Source organism: Oryza sativa, chromosome 5, assembly GCF_034140825.1.
Source record: "Oryza sativa Japonica Group chromosome 5, ASM3414082v1".
NCBI classification, from domain to species: Eukaryota; Viridiplantae; Streptophyta; class Magnoliopsida; order Poales; family Poaceae; genus Oryza; species Oryza sativa.
In genome coordinates this window covers 17425616-17447617 of record NC_089039.1, presented here as the reverse complement: position 1 = coordinate 17447617, position 22002 = coordinate 17425616, and the positions used below count along the sequence as shown (strand labels likewise).

At 43.1% G+C, this 22002-nt stretch overlaps 2 protein-coding genes across 3 annotated transcripts; one reads left to right on the top strand and one right to left on the bottom strand.

The window, feature by feature from the left end:
- On the top strand, positions 1 to 4013 carry LOC4338546 (UDP-glucuronic acid decarboxylase 2). 2 transcript variants are annotated; one of them, XM_015783812.3, is made up of 6 exons: positions 1 to 792; positions 1871 to 2018; positions 2810 to 2889; positions 2988 to 3071; positions 3169 to 3243; positions 3425 to 4013. In XM_015783812.3, the coding sequence occupies exons 1-6, from the start codon at positions 157 to 159 to the stop codon at positions 3743 to 3745; spliced, it is 1344 nt and encodes a 447-aa protein (XP_015639298.1). In that variant the 5' UTR covers positions 1 to 156; the 3' UTR covers positions 3746 to 4013. The 2 variants fall into 2 exon arrangements, with proteins under 2 accessions (XP_015639298.1, XP_066166430.1); XM_066310333.1 differs by having other exon boundaries at positions 1 to 797; positions 1876 to 2018.
- On the bottom strand, positions 3975 to 10883 carry LOC4338545 (caffeoylshikimate esterase). Its single transcript, XM_015783813.3, has 8 exons — positions 10491 to 10883; positions 10155 to 10248; positions 9920 to 9952; positions 5927 to 6073; positions 5305 to 5435; positions 5039 to 5176; positions 4771 to 4869; positions 3975 to 4622 (listed from the first exon to the last, which is right to left on the bottom strand). Exons 1-8 carry the CDS (start codon positions 10527 to 10529, stop codon positions 4248 to 4250), a joined length of 1056 nt encoding a protein of 351 aa, XP_015639299.1. The 5' UTR covers positions 10530 to 10883; the 3' UTR covers positions 3975 to 4247.
- Positions 10884 to 22002: the final 11119 nt, after the last annotated feature.

The following is a 22002-nucleotide window of genomic DNA, read 5'->3' as shown; positions in this document are numbered from 1 at the left end:
ACCCCCGCGCCCCCTTCTCCCTCCCCACCTGCCCGCATTTTGCATCCAGGTCCCCGGGGAAATTTTTATTTGCGGGGAGGGCCTTGGGGGGTTTGTGGAAATTTTACATCCAGGTCCCTCGCCGTCGTCGTGAGGGAAAAAGAAAAAGAAAAAAAGATGGCGTCGGAGCTGACCTACCGCGGCGGCGGCGGCGCGACGCTGGCCGGCGAGGCGGAGGCGGCGGTAGCGGCGGGGGGGTACTCCCCGAAGCCGTCCAAGCCGCTCGCGTGGCTCCCCCGCGCCGCCCGGTACGCCGCCGGCGAGCACCGCCCGCTCTTCGCCCTCGCCGGGATGCTCGTCGCCGCTGCCATCTTCTCCCTCGCCACCCCGTACTCCTCCTCCACCCCCGCCGCCGCGGCCGCCGGTTCAACCGCGGCGAACCCGCTGGCGCGGTTCTCGGTGGAGCCGGCGGTGAGCCGGCGGCAGCAGCAGCTGCCGGCGAGGCAGTTCGTGGGCGGGAAGGTGCCGCTGGGGCTGAAGCGGAAGGGGCTCCGGGTGCTGGTGACCGGCGGCGCCGGGTTCGTGGGGAGCCACCTGGTGGACCGGCTGGTGGAGCGCGGCGACAGCGTGATCGTGGTGGACAACCTGTTCACGGGGCGGAAGGAGAACGTGGTGCACCACTTCGGCAACCCAAACTTCGAGATGATCCGCCACGACGTCGTCGAGCCCATCCTCCTCGAGGTCGACCAGATCTACCACCTCGCCTGCCCCGCTTCCCCCGTTCACTACAAGTACAACCCCGTCAAGACAATCATATCCTTTTTTCTTCTTCGATCATATGCGTCTCTGAATTTGTTTCGTGCTTGGATCTTGATTTTTTTGGGTGCTCGATTTTATTTTTTTTTTTCATGCGTTTTGTTTTGTTTTTTTTGGGGGTGGGAAATGATTTGTGTTAGGATTGGATTTGATTTGTTGTTTTGTGCATGTAGTAGTTGGCTTTGTCAGATATCCTGCATCTGGGTGAAAACATTGAATCTGTCCCCCCCGGATTCAGGGTTCGTCCGGGGATTGGGAATCTGGGGGCGGGGAAGGGGAATTTGGATGCATGGAGCTCGGGATTTGCGCCACGTTGCGCCGTGAATTTTTGGAGGTTTCTGCCGTGGCCTCATCCTGAACACAGAGATTCACATGTGTCCCGCATTCCGCTGTTTAAAGCAGAGTTTGGCTGCTTCGGGTGCGGCATCTTGATCAAATTCGATCAATCTTTTTTTGCGTCGTTTCAAATGGAAGATCTCGAGTCTTTGCACCGTCTTACTCTTTTAGAATTTAAAAAAAAACATACATTTTTTTATAATGTTAAGTTCAATTTAGAGTCCTTTTGATAGAAGAGCATAAAAGCGGTAGTACTATTGCGATTAAGAATTTTTCAGAATGAGTCCTTTTGATAGAAGAGCATATTGTGATCAAGCATTGACCAATCGAGTTACGTACAGTTTACTTTGCTTGATGATCTCCTAACGGGGGAAGCAAGCCAAAGGAAACGCGCGTTCTGCTTGGATCTAGCTGAGCTGTCGAGTGAGTGTTGCTTAAATCTGACATAAAGTTGTGGGTTTGATTAGCCGAAAAAGCAAGGTCCAAGTCGCCTCTGCTGTCCCCTTTTCTTTCTAACCAACTTTGCTTACTGTTCACTTCACATGATCTCTTTTTTTGTTGCCTGCTTTTGCAACTACTAGTGTAGTGGAGATTTAGCCTAACAACCAAATGGAAACATGGGAGACACATGAAAACGGAGCCTGACCTTTGTTCTTTCATTATCATCGTTAGTACCTGTATTGTCTTTGGAAAATGGTCTATGTTGAACTGTGTAAAGCCTTAACCTTTGAGATGGCACAAGACCAATGTGGTTGGGACTCTCAACATGCTCGGATTGGCGAAGAGGATCAATGCCAGGTTCCTCCTCACCAGCACCAGTGAGGTCTACGGTGATCCCCTGCAGCATCCTCAAGTGGAGACTTACTGGGGCAATGTCAACCCCATTGGTAATAAACTACTCTCATACTCCATCAGATCAATTTGTTATGTTTCTTGGGTCTAGCATGTTTCGGTAGCTTATTGTTAGTTGAGATCAAAGAACTATCCAAGTTGGACCACGGGTATTATTGGAGCTGTCCGATCGTCGCTTATAGCAAACTGTTGCCTACCATACTAGTGCTGTTTCTCACCATACATATCCTACATTCATCAATGCCATGTTTTGCACATCATTGAGAGTACATTGATTGAACATACACTCTTAGATTTGGCCATTAGAGGTTACCCAAATTTATTATTCGGCACCGGTAGTATAAAGTGGTAGAAGAAGGAATTGCCCATCTAAAATGGACATATTCTTGAATTGAAGCATACTGTTGTATGAAAGAGGCATGGTTTAGGTAAGTGGAGGAAACCGATATTGGGATCTTGCCCGCTGGAGATGCTGGCCACGGAATCTTAGATGGGTGGGCTCTTGCATGCTTTGATTCTCTTTGGTGGAAAGGGACAAAGCTGGTTGGTGGAATTTGCTCCGAGAGGGCCACTTGGTGGTTCTCTTTTTAATAAAGGAACAGGGGAACAACACTACGCTTGACCAATTATGCTTAACCAAACACCCACCAACTGAGACATCTAAAATAATCAAAAGAACAGAGCAGAAAAGGAGGGAAGTTTGTTGAGCCAGATAGTTACAGCTAACACTTTGTCCCATGTTTTTTTTTCCCTCTACTACTGTTTAATTTATTCTTAACATGGTAAGGTTTGGTTTTACTGATGCATGTGTTTCTCGGAATAACAGGTGTGAGGAGTTGTTACGATGAGGGCAAGCGCACAGCTGAAACTTTGACCATGGACTATCACCGTGGTGCCAACCTTGAGGTATAATGCAGTCTCTCTCTTTGCAAAATGACTTTACGTTCTGTTCGTTCATCTGAAAGTAAATGTTAATTTCTGCTGTTGGTTTTTTCTGTGTTCAGGTTAGGATCGCTCGTATCTTCAACACATATGGCCCTCGCATGTGCATCGATGATGGCCGTGTTGTCAGCAACTTTGTTGCTCAGGTATAATTCACTCTTTAACTGTCCTAATTTTTTTCAGAAGGATGCAAATCATTGTTCAGTTTAAACTGAATTGGTCTATCTGCAATTATGGTTACAGGCTTTGAGGAAGGAGCCTTTGACGGTTTACGGTGATGGCAAGCAGACCAGGAGTTTCCAATATGTCTCTGATCTGGTGAGTTTTTCTCTCTACTGCACTAAGCATATCTGAAATCTAATAAGCACTTGGGAAGACAGTAATACTAATGACAATGTCAACAGAAATAGTTATGATCTGAGGTTTATCCTCCTACTTGTCTAGTTGTGGAATGTCGCACAGCACTGCATTTCTTGTACTGATTTTGGTCTCCTCCCAGGTTGAGGGATTGATGAGGCTCATGGAAGGTGAGCACGTAGGGCCATTCAACCTGGGTAACCCTGGTGAGTTCACCATGCTGGAGCTGGCCAAGGTTGTCCAGGACACCATCGACCCTAACGCAAAGATCGAGTTCCGTCCCAACACCCAGGACGACCCGCACAAGCGCAAGCCTGACATCGGCCGTGCCAAGGAGCTCCTTGGGTGGGAGCCAAAGATCCCTCTCCACAAGGGTCTTCCCCTCATGGTCACCGACTTCCGCAAGCGCATTTTCGGTGACCAAGACAGCACCGCCACAACCACCGGAGGCCAACAAGGGTAGAAGGAGGAGGAGGCATAAGACTCTGGAAATTTTGATGGCCTGCTTTCTAGCTGCTTGGTTAAGCTCCTTACTGACAAAAGGCATGGCCTCATAGTTAGTTCCTCTGGAGCTGTTTGTTACTAAAAATACCTTGGTTGATGATGCTGCTGCTGCTGCCTGTGATGTCATTCTTTTTTCTTGTAATTTTTTCTTCCTCCTCTCAGTCTCTCTCATCTATACGAAACTTCAGTTGGACATAAAAGTTGTGGATCTTCTGATTCTTTGTTGAGATGATAGCATTATATGGTATAAATTACATGTTCTCTCAGAAATTTGTATTTTGCCAGGCTGCTCGCTCTAGGCAGGCAGCTGGTGCATGTTCAAACTGAAACAAACAGAAACTGTTCTGATGAAACTAAAAATTTCTCTGAACTTGTTCATGACACTGTTTGCATCACAACATCTGCATTCCTTTCATTTTGTATATCAAGGGAGTTCTTTTTTTTTCCCCTCTTTCTATATTTTACATCCTACATTGCTGGGGATTTGCTCGGCCGGTTAGGCCGCAGAGGAAGCCGCCGGCGGCGCCTTGCCGCGGCGGCTCAGGCGACACTGGGCTGTCCGCCGCAGCGGCGGCGGCGCTGTCGGTGCAGGCCGCCGGCGGGGTAATGCTCGCCCTGTCCTGGCGGTGGCTGCGGCGGTCGAGCCAGGCGACGATGTCGGAGAAGACGAGGTGGACGTTGTGGTCCGGCTCGCCGGCGGTGAGGCCGTGCCACATCCCCGGGTAGAGCTTGATGGTCTTGTCGGCGCTGGCGGCGCGCTCGTACAGCGCACGGCTCACCTCCGGGTCCGTCACCTTGTCGGCCTCGCCGTGCAGGATGAAGAACGGCATGCTCACCTGCCACCCACCACGAAAAACCACAATGTTCAGAAACTCACACTCTACATATGTTCAGAGTTCAGTCACTGGCACTCGACAGAGCTGATGCATCAATTCATGGCAGATGATAATCTTGTCAGATGGATCAGTCAGGGTTTTTTTTCACCTGTGACAAGCTTTGCTCGACGCTGATGCTGGTTCGCAGCAGCTCCAGCGCCGTCTTCAGCCTGGGCTTGTCCTGGTAGATCAGCTTGTTCTTCCTGATCTGCTCAATTGTTCACAAGAAAACAGTTTCAGAAAACAGAATCTCTCTCTCTCTCTCTCTCTCTTTTTCCTACATTCTTTGCTCAAAACACACAAGATCTCGCAGCATGATTAGGTCTGAATCTTGCATTCTGACAATACAAATTGGTGAATTGCTCAAACGTTTGAACCTTTTCGCGCTTGATGGGGTCTTTGAAGGCAGAGTCGATGACGTCCTTGGTGGGGACGATCTTCCACTTGGGGATGATCTCCTCCACCTGCGTCAGGAGCGTCACCACCAACGGATGCGGCTTCACCTTCTCCGATATCTGAAACACGATCAATCAAATTTAGCCATACCATATATGCCATCAGATTGCTGCCAAGTGCCAAGCCCTGAAATTCAGCAAGAACAGAAATGCAGAACAGAAACAGAGAGAGAGAATCCATGTGAAACCTTGCACATCGGCGCGACGAGGACGGCGCCGTCCCAGAAGGTTGGGTCCTTGCGGTGCAGCAGCAGCGCAACCGCGCCGCCCATCGACTCCCCGTACAGGAACCGGCTCTTGTCTCTGTACTCCTCCAGCTCTGAAAAAAGTATATTTGATAATCTAATTGACATCTAATTTGGAAGTTTTTATACCGGTCAAAGGTAAAAGCACACCGGTTTAACAGTATCAAGTAGAAGTAAAAAGGAACGGAGGGAGTACATTTTGATATGACACTTAATAAATGTAGTGCCACCCTAAAGACCATCAGAAAGTTTGTTATAGATTTTGATATATGTATTCTTTTTTCTATAATTTGGTCAAAGACTCAAGTTATGGAAGTTTGACTTAGAACAAAACTAAAACATTTTGCTATACTAGATTTCAATATGATACACTGAAACTTCATTCTTGGAAACACCTTTTTTTTTTTTACATGTCATTCTTGAAAACATTTGAAACTCTGAATTGAAACACAGCACCATCTGCTCTTTCCAGTGACTACTGGTAATTTACTTGTGATGGTAAAAGTTCAGAGGCAAAATGGAGTAGAAACAGATGAAGATCAGAAGAGGTTTTTTTTTTCTTTACCACATATTGATTTGAAGAATCTGTCGCAGTCATCGACAAGATGCTCGAACTTCTGGATGTAGCATCTGGCACCCATGGACTTGCCATGCCCCTCATAATCGATGCCGAACACGCCGTAACCCGCCGTGGCCAGCTCGACCCCACATGCTGCCAGTATCACAATGTCCCCCACCATTAGAACACAGCATCATGCTCTCTGATTGATTGCTTTCCCATGTGACAGTAATTAATTAATTAACCAGCTGATAAATAATTCTCATGGCCCAGCGATTTTTTTTTGCCAGCCCAAAAATAATTCTCACGAGCTAAAAGTGGCTTTGAAAATTAGGCCCATTACATGTTTGCAAGTTTGCAAACACTAGTTGAACACAGTTACCATCATCGTTGACAACAGTATCTGAAACCCTTGCTAGCTATCCCAACATTTTTCGGCGTAGGCTGTGTTTAGTTACATTCAAACTTCTAAAAATTCCGTCACATTAAATATTTAGATACATGCGTGGAACATTAAATATGGACGAAAAAAAACCAATTACACACTTTGCATGTAAATTGCGAGATGAATCTTTTGAGCCTAATTACACCATGATTTGGCAATGTGGTGCTACAGTAAACATTTACTAATGACTGATTAATTAGGCTTAATAGATTCGTCTCGCAATTTACAGGCGGAATCTGTAATTTGTTTTGTTATTAAACTACATTTAATACTTCAAATATGTATCCGTATACTTCAAAATTTTTACACCTAAACAACTAAACACGGCCGTAGACAGCGAAAAAAGAGAAACAGTTTGAGCACATGGCACTGACTCACTGAATGGCTCTATTCGGACACGCTAGCTGCTGCTGCAGCAGTTCAAACCGGCTGCCAGCCGTAGCCATTCATGACTGCAGCCGCTGCGGCAGCAAGGCTAGGCCAGCCTAGATTAGGGCATCCACAGTGTGGAAGAAAAACAGGTAATATGCATTAAATGCAACTTTCGAACCAGGTCATATACATTGTGGAAACTGATAACAACTGCTACCGGGTCATTGCCCTATTGCCGGCAAGAAGCAAATAAAAAAAATAGTTGTATTGTTTGGTCACAGAGGTTCACATCTATGTTTTCTATGCATGGGCCCACCTTATACTCTCTACCTTAGGTTTATACATTGTGGACTTCGGTTATAGCTATTGTCACCTGATCACCGGATCCACACTATTGCTAACTTGTGGTATAAACATCGCTCATGCCCTACTAGGAGGTATTATGAAGTATTACATTTGGCAGAAATACCTTAGTTTTAGGAAGCGTCAATAAAAACAATCATAAATATTGATGACGTAAGAATAATGTTATTAGATTTACCGTTAAACAAACCAACATGATATGCAACTCTTTTTATTTAAAATTATTTATTTATATAAATGTTATTAGTCAAAGTAGCATATTGAAGATCGTGTTAAAGTCCGGAAGTGTTTATATTTCTAGGTGGCTTGGGAGTATTTGAACAGGACATTCAGCTCCAGAATGATGATGGCTCTTAACCCTGGGACAGTTTCTGAAGATGTGTACATGCAGGACCACAAAATTCAGGCACTGTGCATGGTGCATAGACACAACAGTTTTTTTTTTTTAGAAAATATAGGCACAGCAGTCAACAGGCAGGTGCCTTTTCTGTAATCAAATGCGAGAAACCTTCATTTAACTAACGTGATGTATCTTTCTAACAACTGTTAATGCAATAGTTCGATCACTGGGATTTGAAATGCTGAAGTTGACATAAGAGAGAAAGAACCACGACAGTATTCCTAAACAAATCAAATGGCTGTTTGCAGAAGTGGTCACGGAAATTAGGGTTGTTGGATGGTAGCTGGGTAGTCAAGATTGCTGTTTTGTTTTCAGTATGAAAGTGACTTGCTTTTTTAGAAATTTATGGCAGAAGAGTTGGGTATCAGGTCAAATTATTATCAATGAGTTTTTGAAAAGTATCCAAGCCTTATCCTGTACACTCTACACTGATTAGTGTGCAATCAACTGAACATGTGCTAATATGAAGCTTTTGTACTTTCTGAACATGGATAAATTCGTAACAGAAAAATCTTAAGCCGGTCACAGCGAAAAAAAAAGTTTTGGGGCCATATGAAATAGAAATTCCACAGTTTATGCAGCAAACGATGGAAACTCTTCCAAACCAAAATAACTCTTTGACTATCTATTCTCATTTTGCTCTTTACTTCAGGTCATATTTAATAGATCTCTCTAGACCAAAATGGTAGAACCAATGATACCAGTAAACTTCTGATTAAGGCAAACACAACTTCTTATTAATCCTTGACGTTATTTCATATTAATTGTCATCGCTTTCATTGTTCCGGTAGGCTAAAATCGTAAAACAAAAGTATCCAAATTGATGAACTCAAGTAGTGTGTTGCTATCTCTGGCTTCTTTTTCAAAAGCATCTTTAGCTTGCAGCCAAACAAAAAGAAGCCCATATATATCACCTCAAGTGAAAGGAGTGTTGCTAACCACCACCTTAATTATATTTAACGACCCTTAGCAGAAGTGTTAGCCTCAAAGCGAGAAACAGAGCAGGTAAACTCTGGAATAGGTCAAGCAAAGATTATGAAATCCCAACGTAACTTCCATGAAGAGGAAACAAAGAGGGAAAAAAACAAGGGACAGAGAACCTAAACTCTGAACTGAACATCTCATTTTGGGAATAATTATTGCTTTGAATCTGAATGACTAAAACTACCCTACAATCATGACTAACAACTGAAAAACATATGAAAATATTAGAAGAGGCACAGTAACAGTTCTTATCTCTAGTTAGATAATGTGTTCTTTTTTTTTTCTCATCAAAGTTTATGCAGATGATGTTGTGCATGTGTGACAAGTTATTGATGGATAAGTGGCATTGAATTGTTCAGATGAGCAGTTCACAGATCAAAACCATTTCATTGCTTCAGCTATATATTGTAAAGCCATGGGAACTAAATTAAAGTCCATTAAGGCAGTGTATCTATCACCAGAATTTTTATAATCATTCCAGCTCCCTATCAGAATTCATATCCCCCCTACACGGCAGCTTTAATACAACTTGCAAAGTTTCCTAGTCAAGAACACAAAAAAACGCCGACCCCACTATCATTGACGATAGCCACAACAACAACCACCACAAATTGATTGTCACCTACGGGGTTTAATAGTAACCGTTAACCGGCTGCATGCATCACACTTTGCAGAGGCTAGGATAATTTAATTACATTATCTAAAAAATATATGTTATCGTGAATTTTATTGTTTTTATTCAACTGTGCCATTTGGTCTTGTATTGTTCCTATCTTATAGGTAACTTCATGACATAAAAAAAATGTTTGAATTAGGTCCACAAGTATTTCATGTGCATTTACCGAGGGTCACCATAAATTTCCTCAATTTTTCGCCGGGCTAAATTTCCTCCTAAATTGATATGGTATCAGAGCGGACACTAGCGGACATCTCCTATTTTTGTAAGAGTTTGTTACTACGAATAGCACGGCTATTTTTCCATTCATGAACGGTGACTACAGTGAAGGAGATAGATCATATATCAGTTGGGCCAATACGGCAGAAATTCAGGAGAATGCTCTTGGTACCAGAAAGAAAAAAAAGATTAGGACCAGTGCTTTGTCTCCCATGCTATCTACATGTTCTCTCTTAATGATCACAATCAATGAGTACGTAGAATAGGCCTAGACGAATAAATTCGATCCATGTGAAGTCACGGATGATGCAAGAACAAGATAATATGTACTGTACTACTATATAAAAAGCCAATATCCCTAAAAACCAGGGAATAATATAATAAGTAATAAATATTCTAGATCAGACATCAGCCAAGTACGCTAGCTAGCAGCATGACACACACTTCAAAGCATGCTTTCTCATCCTGACGACCGGAAGAAGAATTCAGAGAAAAATAAACAAATTCAGAGCTTTCAGACAGCAAGTGGGCGAAGTATACCTTTCATGAAGCCACTGACCTCCATGCCGTAGCCTGAAAGCAAAAGAACAATCACTCACATGATATCGTCAAAGAATGAAACGGAACAGTAAAGGCTTCATCACTGAATATAGCTAGGCTACTGAAGTAAGCGATCGAAACGAATGGATGGATCGATCAGGCCTTCGATTTCTTGATTGTTGGTAGCAACTTGATCAGAGTTCAAGCGGTATATTATATATGTGTGTGTACCTACCATGGCAAAGGAAGATGAGCGCCTTGGGGGAGGAAGAAGCAGGAAGCCAGCCGCATGTGAAGAGCCGCAACCCCCTCGGATTCGTCACAAACTCCTGAATATATGAAGCAAATTAACACGCAAACCCATCAAACCTCGCATCATGAAGATGAACAGATCAAGATGAATCAACTTGTGCATGCATGTAGAACTGAATCGATCATCGCACATGCAACATTCGGCATATGAAATTCAGAAAGCAAGCAAGCAAGCAAGCATGCACATGCATAGTAATATACAGGAAATCTGGTCAGAGAAACGGGGGGAAGAAGAGATGAACAGAATCAGGTGCCTCACCTCATGGTACTCGACATCATCGGCCATCTCCTTTGTCATTCAATCACACCCAAACTAGAGGCGGCAAGAACGGTATGTATGCCTGTATATATATACACACTACTGTGCCTTCTTGAATCGAAGGAAGAAGGGCAGAGGAGAGTGACAAGAGCTAGTCTCTCTTTCGCATGCAAGGAATAGTAATATGTCAGAGGCAATCCCTACACATGCAGCAGCAGCTATATATCTATCTGCACACTTGGTTTAATTATCTGAGAGAGATTGAGAGATGAGAGGAGATAAGAGCGAGAAAGATTGATCAGGCAGGACGAGCAAGACGACGACGAGGAGGAGCAAGAGGAAGGGAAAGGTACGTTGTATAGCTACTCGCTAGCGTGTGGAGGAGACGCAACCAGGACTGCCCATGCGAGCGCACGTCGGTTAAGAAGAGAAGAGAGTCCCAAGGGAAGAGGGGATCGAGAGGAGATGATGATGACGAGTTGACGGCGGCGACTGGGGTGGTGGATGGATCTCCTGCGGGCTGGAGCAGTTGGGGGACAACCTGTGCCTGTGTCTCTTGTGTTCATTCATTGCTATGGATGGATGGAAAGATGTTGCCATGCCATTTTGGGTATTGGTGCCTTGGTGGTGTATAAAGTATTTCCTTATTTTACTGTTTATTCCTTTAGAAGATGGAGAATAATGAGTTCTTAATTTGATTGCATATCACCTAGGGAATAATGCATAATTATTATACAAATTTGCTATAGGAGTTTGCTCCAAATAAGGAAGCTATTTGCTTTCTTCTTCTTCTTTTTTCCCCTCTTGATGTTGCTTTGTACATATGGGACCTAGGTAATAACTTGATCAATTCTCCTGTTTTATATCTCGGTAGTTTCATGTAGTCAACTTTATATTACGAGTGAGTACGTGTTCTTAAGCACAATAGGCGCGTAGGACGAATGGACGATACATCGAAATTAAGAAAACGGTGGAAGCATGAGCACCGAGAATAGCTTTGAATATAACACAATGCGACCAGTGGCTCTGTAGGTGGTTGGGAGTTTGATTTGGCCTCATTCGCTACTCCTCCCCTAGCAAGGTACAGGGTGTAGTCGTCAACAATTTCTTCTCCATCGGCCAAAGGCTAGCACCTCCATCTGGAATCTTACATCATCGTTTATTTCACTTTTTACTCATTCGATTGAAATAGCTCTAATTTATTTATATTGTTGGTACATATGGTCTAGCGTTTCCATTATCTAAAAAAATTTATACTCTGATGTTGGGTTCAAACCAAAAGATTTTTTCATTGCTTTTAGTTCGACCAAGATACAACTCTCTTCACATCGTATGGATTTCATAGGGTTAACATTGATGAATATAAATTGCCACAAAAGATTGTTTTTAAGTTGTCTCTTAAAGGCCCACCTACCTTATCTCCATTTTCTTTCTTCTCCACTCACATCCTCTTTCTTTGAGAATAATCATCAGAATCAGATTCTTTTTTAAGCCCTTTCTCACCTTCGTATTCTCTCTTTAATTTCCACTCAGACAACAAATACGACATAAATAGACTACATATATATTGTACAAACCCTGAACACTGCTAGCGAAACGTATAGCTGAATATCACTTAATGCCTAATTAATTTCAATAAATCATTTCAAATAGTTTTTACTAATAAGATCGTATCCTCTCAAGTAGCAATACTTCACTCGTATGAAATAAATAAGCCCGGGCCCCCGGGAGACACATGGATGCATGGCCGCAGGGGATCTGGGTGTGTTGGTCAGAAGGTTCCGTCTCGGTCTGTCCGGATCGTTGCGAGATCGCTTCCGCTCTTCGATCAGTGAGGCCATATTTTTTTTTCTTAATCTCTCTGTCCTAAAAATATAATATAATTATTTTTATACTCTGACACGATATCTGATATACTACTTTAACCAATAATATTTATAAAAGTAAGATTTTTTTAATAAAAAGAGTTACATATTATGATAGTTTATTTAATAATAAATCTAGTAACATCAATTTTACATGGTTAATCTTTTTTATTTTTTTATTAATAGTCAAAGTTAAAAATGTTTAATTTATTATTATGCTAAAAAATATTTATATTTTGGGGCAGCGAGAGTAATTAATTACACATGCAAACGTGGATGCTTTATTACTGGACAGAACCAGTTTATTATGTCCAGCAGGTCGCACGCATGCATTGGACGTTGACTTATGATCCTGCGTGTTTATTTACCTGCTCTCTCTTACTTTATCCAGATGACACAGCGAGACATAAATCTCACCGAGAGATGAGATTAATTAATCAGAGGAATTGCAATCTCAAGGGTAAGTTCAAACATAAGTGGAGGCATTATTATATTCATCCTCCATACAACACTTTGGCTAGGCCTTCTAGCTAAATTAGCAAGTTCATTCGCTGCATTATTGCACCCTCTACCGATCCGACACACGTACGTGCACCTAAATGAGATTCATTAAACCTTTAATCTTCAAAACAGTCGCACACCACTGAAAAACAACTAATCCAGCAGAGAAAAAAACAAACTCATGTAGCCTAAAAAAGTAGGAGTATGTCATAATTTGAACCACTAAAACACCATTTATAGGTGTCACACTGGTGGAGAAACCATCTTTGGTCGGTCCGGCAAAATCCACAATAGTCCCGGATCCAAAAAGAACCGGGACTAAAGATTGTTTTTAGTTCCGGTTATAAAATTTTTACCAACCGGGACTAAAGATCTTGTCAGATGTATGTCAGGGGGCCGAGGATCTTTAGTCCCGGTTGGTGTTAATAACCGGGACTAAAGATCACCACTTTAGTCCCGGTTGATAATACCAACCGGGACTAAAGATCAAGAAAATACGAGCCGGGACTAAAATTAAACACGTAGTATATAATCCCTATCCTTTATCCTCTCATCCACAGTTACGGATCGAATCTCACCCCTCTCCTGAGATCCATCCTCTCTAACTATCTTCCTCATCCCCTCTTCTCCAACTCCTCCCCTTCCTCCTCTCCTCCCCCTTCTCCCCTTCCCATCCGGCGGGCCGGCCGGCGGCGAGCAGCGGCGGCCATGGCGGGTGGCGGGGCGGCACCTGGCGGGGCCGCGCTCGGCGGCGGGCGGCCGGCGGGGCCGCGCCCGGCGGTCGTGGCGACCGGCGGCGGCGGCGGCATTTTTTTTTTAATTTGTGATGATTCACTGAGATGTATTTGATTGAGAAGTTACAAATTTGTGATTCATTGTTTGGATCTGTGATGTATTTGAGTAATTTTGTGATTCATTGTTTGGATCTGTGATGTATTTGAGTAATTTCTTAGGATATTGTGATGTATTTGATTTGTGTGTATAAGTAACTTTATGATTTGTGATGTGGATTTGGTGATGTGAATTTGGGATGTTAGTTTGATTTGGGGATTTGCCTACTTGATTCGGGAGAAAAAAGAAAAAGGGACCAGCTGTACTGCCCGCTATTGTCTCTTTAGTCCCAGTTGTTAACACCAACCGGGACTAAAGATACATCTTATCTTTAGTCCCAGTTATTTCAACCGGGACTAAAGATGTCCATCTTTAGTCCCGGATTTTTACTCCCGGTTGGAAAACCGGGATTAAAGGGGAGTTTCCAACCGGGAGTAAAGATGGTTTTTCCATCAGTGTCAATGAGAAGTGATGACGTGGTTTATTGTGGTAACTTCGTTATAACATTAACTATAAAACTCATTTTTGAGAGAAGAAAAAATTGAGATGTTTGGACCATAAATTAATCATTTAAGGGTTAAAAATAATTGAGGTGATATGACTTAATGAGATAAGAGATAAATAACATTAACTAACTGATAATGAACTATAGGATAATATAAAAAATGATGAAGAGATATATTGAATTATGTAGCATAATGATTTAATGTGTTTGTATTCTAAAAGCTCTAAAATTAATAAATTATAAAATTATAGATAATATAACATGATTGTATAATATTTAAATATGATAATTATTAGTGGATGATGATGCGATATATTTGTACGTAAAGTTTTAGGATTTAATGGGTGATAAGGCATAAGCTAGGGCGAACCTTGAACACAATAGGACATAGCATGGGCTTGAGGTTGAAAGCGCATGGACCTGGCGTTAAATGAAAAGGTGAGTCTAACTTGATCTATTGTGTAACTACGGTGAATATATATAACAACCTAAAATAATATTTACTTCTGTTTCTTGTTATTTTCTTACTGCATGTCTCATTTTATATTTTGTACCGGGTGTCTCAAATTCTTAGGTATGGCCTTGTGACAATGCTTAAAAGACATTATTTATTTGTGAAATGCAAAACGATGAGTATCTCACAAAAGTTCTTCTCAAAAGTGGTGCGTTTTCGATACTCCATTCGTTTCATAATATAAGTCGTTTTCTTCATAATATAAGTCGTTTTCACTTTTTTTAAGTTAAACTTGTTTAAGTGTAACCAAGTTTATAGAAAAAATTAACGTCTCTACACCAAGTTAGTTCCATTAAAACCAATATTTGATATATTTTGATAATACGTTTGTTTTGTATTTAAAATATTGTTATATTTGTCTAGAAACTTAATCAAACTTAAAGAAGTTTTACTTAAAAAAATTTAAACGCTTATAATATAAAATAGAGGTAGTAGTTTACAAGTCGTAGAGAGTGGTTTACTAATATTCACTTATATAAAAATCCCATAAAAGAAAGAGAAATGTGCCTGAAGTCTGAAGACATGCAAAAAATGGAAAAAGTACCCCGAAGGTCCCTCAACTTATCATTGGAATAAAAACCGTCCTTGAACCGTAAAACCAGATATGCGAGGTCCCTTAATTAACTATATAAAACCGGTCACCCGAGATCTTTCGGTGGTTTTGACCCCGGTTTTAGTCTACGTGGCGGCTGAGTCAGTGTGGGACCCACATGTCAGCGTGCCACGTCAACTTTCCCCTTTCTTTTTTTCTCTTTTTTTTTTACTTCTCTTTGCCGCGGGGGAGTAGCAACAGGCGGCAGCGAGCGGGGCTGAGCGGCGGCCGGTGGAGGCGGCGTGTGAGCGCACGGCGGCCGGGAGGCGGAGCATGGCGCAGAAGAGGCGACGCCGCGGACGAACACATTGCCGACAATGGTGTTGGCACACGACATGAGGCCGAGCTCGGAGATGATGGCCTCGGTGGCGGTGGCCTTGGTGGTGGCGGGTGCGGAGGTCGGGAGGCGGAGCATGGCGCAGAAGAGGAGCGTCTCGCGAATTGTGAGGTGGGGTGGAGCACGTCGTCCTACGCCACTAACCCCGTTTGCTGCTGCAAGGTGCGGCACGGCGCGCGCCCCCTTCACCGCCGCCACCACCGTGGTCGCTCGCTCCACCTTGACGCCACGTCGATGAATTGAGCACATCAAGCATCCAACCAAAGTTCAAAATCACCTCAACCACACAGAGCAGCATCTATCTATATCATCAATATCGCCGTCCGTCGGCCGCCGCGTGCTCGTCCTCCTGCCGCCACCGCCGCTCCGCACCTCCGCTTCGCCGGCCGTTGTGCGCTCGCATGCCGCCTCCGCCAGCCGCCACTCAGCCCCGCTCGCCCGACCGTCTGCGAGAGAAGAGTGCGAGAGAGAGAGGGGGAGGAAGGGAGAGAAGAGGGGAAAGAGAGTTGACGTGGCACGCTGATATGTGGGGCCCACGCGCCACGTAGGTCAAAACCGGGGTCAAAACCACCGAAGGACATTAGATGACCGTTTTGTATAGTTAAGGGGCCTCACATATTTGGTTTTGCGGTTTGAGGACGTTCTTTATCCCGATAACAAGTTGAGCGACCTTAGGTGTACTTTTTCCGCAAAAAAAATTAGGATCCACCACGCAGTTTTGGAGTTGCTTACAAGATCAGGCCGAAATGAACGCAGCACAAATTCAGGCCCAAAACACATCTGAGGCCGGTCATATATACTCCTCTCACACTGCCCCATCGACTGAACTCTCAGATCTTTCTCCAACAGGTCCGAGTCTGACAATGCTGACCTGAACTTTCACTTAAAAAACGAATTTTTTTAAGGAAAAAACGATATTACTAGTTGAGATTGCCTGGGTGTATCTTATATATGTAATCGATACTGTGGGTAAAAATTCTTGCTCTGCGGCTAGCATGCAGCAGCACCTGGATATTTTTTGTGTTTGTCCTTCTTAAAAACTTATTTTATAAATATATCTTTAAAAAAGTTATTCAACAGATCATTTTCTCGGCGCTAGTGACACCATCGATGAGGTCTAACGTCTCAGTGCTAACGACGCTAGACGCTAGCGTCGACATCCTTACCCCGCTAGCAGCCAAGGTATAGAGGTGTTGGCGCTAGCATCAAGAACCTATTTATAAAAAGAATTTGAAAAAGATTAAAATATTAATATTTTTCTAACAAATATGTTCTGGACGTAAAAAAGCTTACGCCGAGCACCTATCTATAAAAAATAATCCTTTTTAATTTTTTTTCTTACAAATAGGTCCTTAGTACCAATATCATTAGCACCGAGATATTTAACCTCGGCGCCAATAAACCTGCCACTAAGGCCCTATTTAGATCCCACTCCAAAATTTTTCACCTTATCACATCGAACATTTGAATACCTGCATGAAGTATTAAATATAGGATAAAAAATAACTAATTACACACATTGCGACTAATTTGCGAGACGAATCTTTTAAATCTAATTGCTCCATGATTTAACAATGTGGTGCTACAGTAAATATTTGCTAATGATGGAATAATTAGGCATAATAAATTCGTCTCGCAGTTTACAGGCGGATTTTGTAATTTGTTTTGTTATTAGACTACGTTTAATACTTTAAATATGTGTCCGTATATCCGATGTGACACGCCAAAAATTTTTACCCCTGGATCTAAACACAGCCTAAGAAAAAATGATCCTCTCCTAGAATAAGTTTTTCCAAAAGTCTATTTGTAACATAAGTTTTTAAAAAGAATCAAAATATAAAATAAAAATCCAGGCAGCAGCACACCAACTAGCTTAGCTAGTTGGTACTATCTATACTCTACTATTTCAAAAGGCTAGTGTTGATGATGGGTCTTCCTCCACCACCGCCCGTTGACATGTGGTGGCCATAAGGGTGCACCACATGAGGTCATTGTTCTTACTTATCGATCTCTTCATGACCAACTCCCCCTTCCGTTTAAACTTTGAAAAGGAGAGAGATTGGGAGAGGGTCACCTCTGTAATTTTTGGAATTGCTTTTTTTTACATCGATTCAAGTAACATTTTAGGTTTTCTTTGCAATTCTAATAAACGGTTTACACAACACAATTTATCATCAATGATTATTTCGTTGTCACGTTGAAGAAACAATTCGTTAGCTCAGACTCATTATCCTAAGGATGGCCTTTTTTTTTTAAGATGAAGAATTAATCTTGTTTGAGCCAAGTAGAGACAAATATATTTTTTACAACTGCCAACTATAGGAGGTTTGTTTATTTAGATAAAATGCGTTGCAACGCACGGGTACTAGATGTAACCGTATAAGTTAGTATTGTACATGAATATATCTAGTTAATTTACTAGCGTATTTTTGTAATTAATTTCTTATCTAGCTAGCTTTATTAAAGCAGGTTCAACAGTATCGCCGGCCGGCTGCCGGCTCCATCCATCTTTGCAGCTAGCTAGTACTATAGCCAACTTATACAATAGATTAGCTCTTGTGTTATCATATATCACTAATCAATAATTAATTCTGTACATATATTAATGTACATGATCCAGGCTGAACTCAATTCCTGTGGCCGTGTCTGTGCACTTTGCTAAATTAACGAGTCACGACATTCACAGGCCTTAGCAACTCATTGCCAGCATGTCGGCCACCCGCATCACCATGAAGGCATTCAACAGAGGAGAACAAGAAAAAGGGAAAAATGGAAGAGTCGAATAGATTACACGTTGACAACTCAAATTAGTTTCAAAAGAAAACAACTCAAATTAACAAGCTGCATATGGCATGCTCACGTTGGTGATTAGACCAGGAGAGCGAACGGTGCTCACCACGCGCTCAACGATGGTGATTGAGCTTGCTTCCGCAGAACCCCTGCTCGACACTCGACAGGTCTCGGCCAGGAACTCCATTGCAGTTGCGCGATTTGCAGACCCATCGATCTGCAGGTGCCCGGCATCGGGACGTACAACCGCCGGCGTCTATAAAATGCTAGGAGGATATTGGTTGGGGGAAGACGAGCATCGACCTGGCTAGCAGTCAACAAAGATGCAACTAGATGGGCCGGCTGAAGGAGGAAGCAAAAGAGAAAACCACATAAGATCCGACGGGCATATCACTGGACCCCCAAAAATTGTTTTTAATCAGCTCCCCGCGCGTTGAAAGAAGCGATAGATTTGTCGCCCGTTTGTTTCTCTTTCCTCATTTCTCTCTCCTATATAATGATATAATATTTTTTTGGAGCCTGCTGCATCAGTCTATTATACCTGCTCTTAGTAATTGCGAGCTTTGGCGATAATAAGATCACTTCTTCCACCTTGCGACTTGTAGCCGGTGGAGTAGTAGCTAGCAGAATTCATTTGCTTGGCTAGCTAGCTGCTCCGGAGCGGCCTAGCTCTTGTACTCTAGCTTGTGCACAAGAACATGTATTCCCAATGCATGCAAAGCTTACAGCTGTCGACACAGACAGCCGAAAAATAGAGAAGTACACCTATTCAATACAGGCAAAAACCAACTAATCGTGTACACATCACATACGTATTAGTCTTCAAAAAAGTATAGTATTGGATACAAATATATATGGCCATCTCCATGCAAATCTGCAATAATGTCACAAGAAAGGAGTAATGCCTTGTTCTCTAACACATCTTGATCGATCGTGCATCTTTTTCCTTTTGGTACAGCTGAAAGTAGCCATAGTTGCAGGCTCTGCTGCCTCAGTGTTCACTATGCACCTATACAGAAACACAGAGAATTAAGAAGAAATTGAAAGAGATGCATATATATATGTTACTAGCACTAGTAGTAATTTGGCAGTTTAAGTACACAAACAGGGGTATAACCAAATTGTTGCTAATTGAACAGTAATTAAACTAGGCCCTATAACCAAAGTCTAAAGATGTTACTCCTACTAATTAGTACGTGCGCTGCACATCATTTCGGCTAGTCAATAATCCCGGCGTATCTGACGCCGTTGACTTTTTTAAATATGTTTGACTGTTCGTCTTATTCAAAAAATTTAAGTAATTATTAGTTCTTTTCCTATCATTTGATTCATTGTTAAATATACTTATATGTATACATATAGTTTTACATATTTCACAAAAGTTTTTGAATAAAACTAACGGTCAAACATATGCTAAAAAATTAGCGGGGTTAAATATTTAGAAAATGGGGGAGTAGTATATATGCATGCATGTATCTAAAATAAAGCATCTACGTACACTATATTAATTAATAGATATCTTTGCAGATTATAGTATATCATCACTCGCTTTATGTACAAGCACAATATAATTAATTAGCAAACTAATGTGGTTTGAGATCGATCAATCAGTGGAGATGGTGAAGATGAAGAAGGTGAGAAGGCCATGGTGGAGAAGGGGAGCACGTGCATTCGATCACCATGGTCGTCAGAGCTTGTTAATTAGCTCGACCAACCGGTGTGCATTTTGCACGTACCCTGCTTCTCCAACAAGAACCTACTCACCTGTAGATCGATAGCAAGAACAGCAAACACTTTTCTCTTGTAATCGATCGAGAGAGGATGAGGAAGAAGCTAGGTGAGATCGATGCATGGATGCATGAGGAGAAGAGAAGAAGGTAGCAACATCGATCCATGCATCAGTGGAATGAATGAACTGAAGTGCAATGCAGAGGTGGTGTAATGCAAGTAGAGTAGAGAAAAGAGATTAGCGAGTGTGCATGCAATATGGCTCTCTAGCTAAGCTGTGCTGCTGCCTGCTGGGTTTATATAGCCACAAGATGGCTACAGTAGCATCAACATCGAATGCATATTGATATCACACACACACATGTACTCCTACTCAGAGAGAGAGAGAGAGAGAGAGTATGTGGATTGTGGAGTGTTGGAGTGGGTTTGCATTGGCCACCTTTGCGGGGGGAAACGTGAGCTGATTTCATCGAGTATTCACTAGCGAACTTTGGGAGTAGCTAGCTAGCTAGGGGTAAAGATTGATGGATGGATGATGGATACTTTGCTTGCCATCCATGACCGGAGTTACCGGCGCCACATCTGCATTGGCCTTTTTGGACATGACTGCATATGTTTCTTGCGTTATGAACATCATCACGAATTGCTTGTGCCTTCGATCATGCATTCACATGTACATACATACATGCAGGAAGGGATTGCATTTGCATACCCCCTCCACCTTCTTTTATTAGATAATGAATTTTCATTAATCCGACCTCTATATGCACCCAAGGATATACACAACCAAAAAGATACACGAGTTGACGAGTACTTAGACTCACAATTCAACGAGGAAGAAAACACACAACCAAAAAACGAAAAGAAAACCAAACAACCTCGGCGCCTGCTTCTCTACGTCTCGTCATATTCTCCTGAAACGGCCAGATTTGACAAGTGGAAGTCGTCTAGTCGTCGCCGCCCCTAGTGCGCAGTCGATGCAAACCTCTGTTGGTGGCATCTTTATATGTTTCAAGTAAACTGACGCCACACGCCGCTAGTTAGCCCACTTTCAACTGTCGTCATTCGTCGTTTAGCCGGAACTAGCCAACCATACAAGAACCGACGGATCGGCTTCCACTTCATCGGATTCACAGTGCTCAAACTGCCGCTGTCCTAGGCCGCCGCCGCCGCCGAGAGCCGCCGCCATCTTCCGCAGCAGCCCTTAGGGCCACCGGCACCGACGGGACCCGCCGCTGTCCCTAGGGCCACTGGCGCCGACGGGAACTGTCGCTGCCCCTAGGGTCGCCAGCGCCGACGGGAGCTGCCGGGCCATCGCCGCCACTGGGCCACCGCCGTGCTTCGCCGCCCCTACCACCTTCCAGAGGGATTCCATCGCCGACGCCTTGTCGCTCCCCACCACCCTCCCGACCACCTCCAGCCATCCTAAACCCACACGGCCAAGCGCAGGCCCAGCTACCTCTGGCCGCCACCGCCACACCTCTGCCTCCCCCCTCCCCCCCTCCCGTCCTAGCCGCCGTGCAGACGCCGATCAGCTCTGGTAGTGGCAGGGCCAGATCTGGCTGGGAGAGAGGAAGAGACGCTTGGGGGAGATAAGAGACACGTCGGTTCGTTGGATAATTTAAACCTACACTTTATTCTCTATAACAATGTGTGCCACCAATACCCCCTCCACCTAGCTAGTGTTAAGTTGCTCCGTATATGCATCTTCTTTTCATCGTTAATCGCTGATGATATGAGCTTTCTCGTCATATGGTTATCAGAGAAAAAAAAGTAGAATTTTCTTTTCAGAATTGCTATTTAACCATCAAAAGTTTTCTAGGCATACAACCTTCGAAATTTCGACCAT

Coding starts and splice junctions, on each gene's coding strand:
- LOC4338546 (XM_015783812.3), top strand. CDS start 157: ATGGCGTCGGAGCTGACCTACCGCGGCGGCGGCGGCGCGACGCTGGCC. Junction 793..1,870: donor ACAACCCCGTCAAGACAATC/ATATCCTTTTTT, acceptor TTGAGATGGCAC/AAGACCAATGTGGTTGGGAC. Junction 3,072..3,168: donor TCAGCAACTTTGTTGCTCAG/GTATAATTCACT, acceptor TTATGGTTACAG/GCTTTGAGGAAGGAGCCTTT.
- LOC4338545 (XM_015783813.3), bottom strand. CDS start 10,529: ATGACAAAGGAGATGGCCGATGATGTCGAGTACCATGAG. Junction 9,953..10,154: donor GCTCATCTTCCTTTGCCATG/GTAGGTACACAC, acceptor TTTTGCTTTCAG/GCTACGGCATGGAGGTCAGT. Junction 4,623..4,770: donor TCGAGCAAAGCTTGTCACAG/GTGAAAAAAAAC, acceptor GGTGGGTGGCAG/GTGAGCATGCCGTTCTTCAT.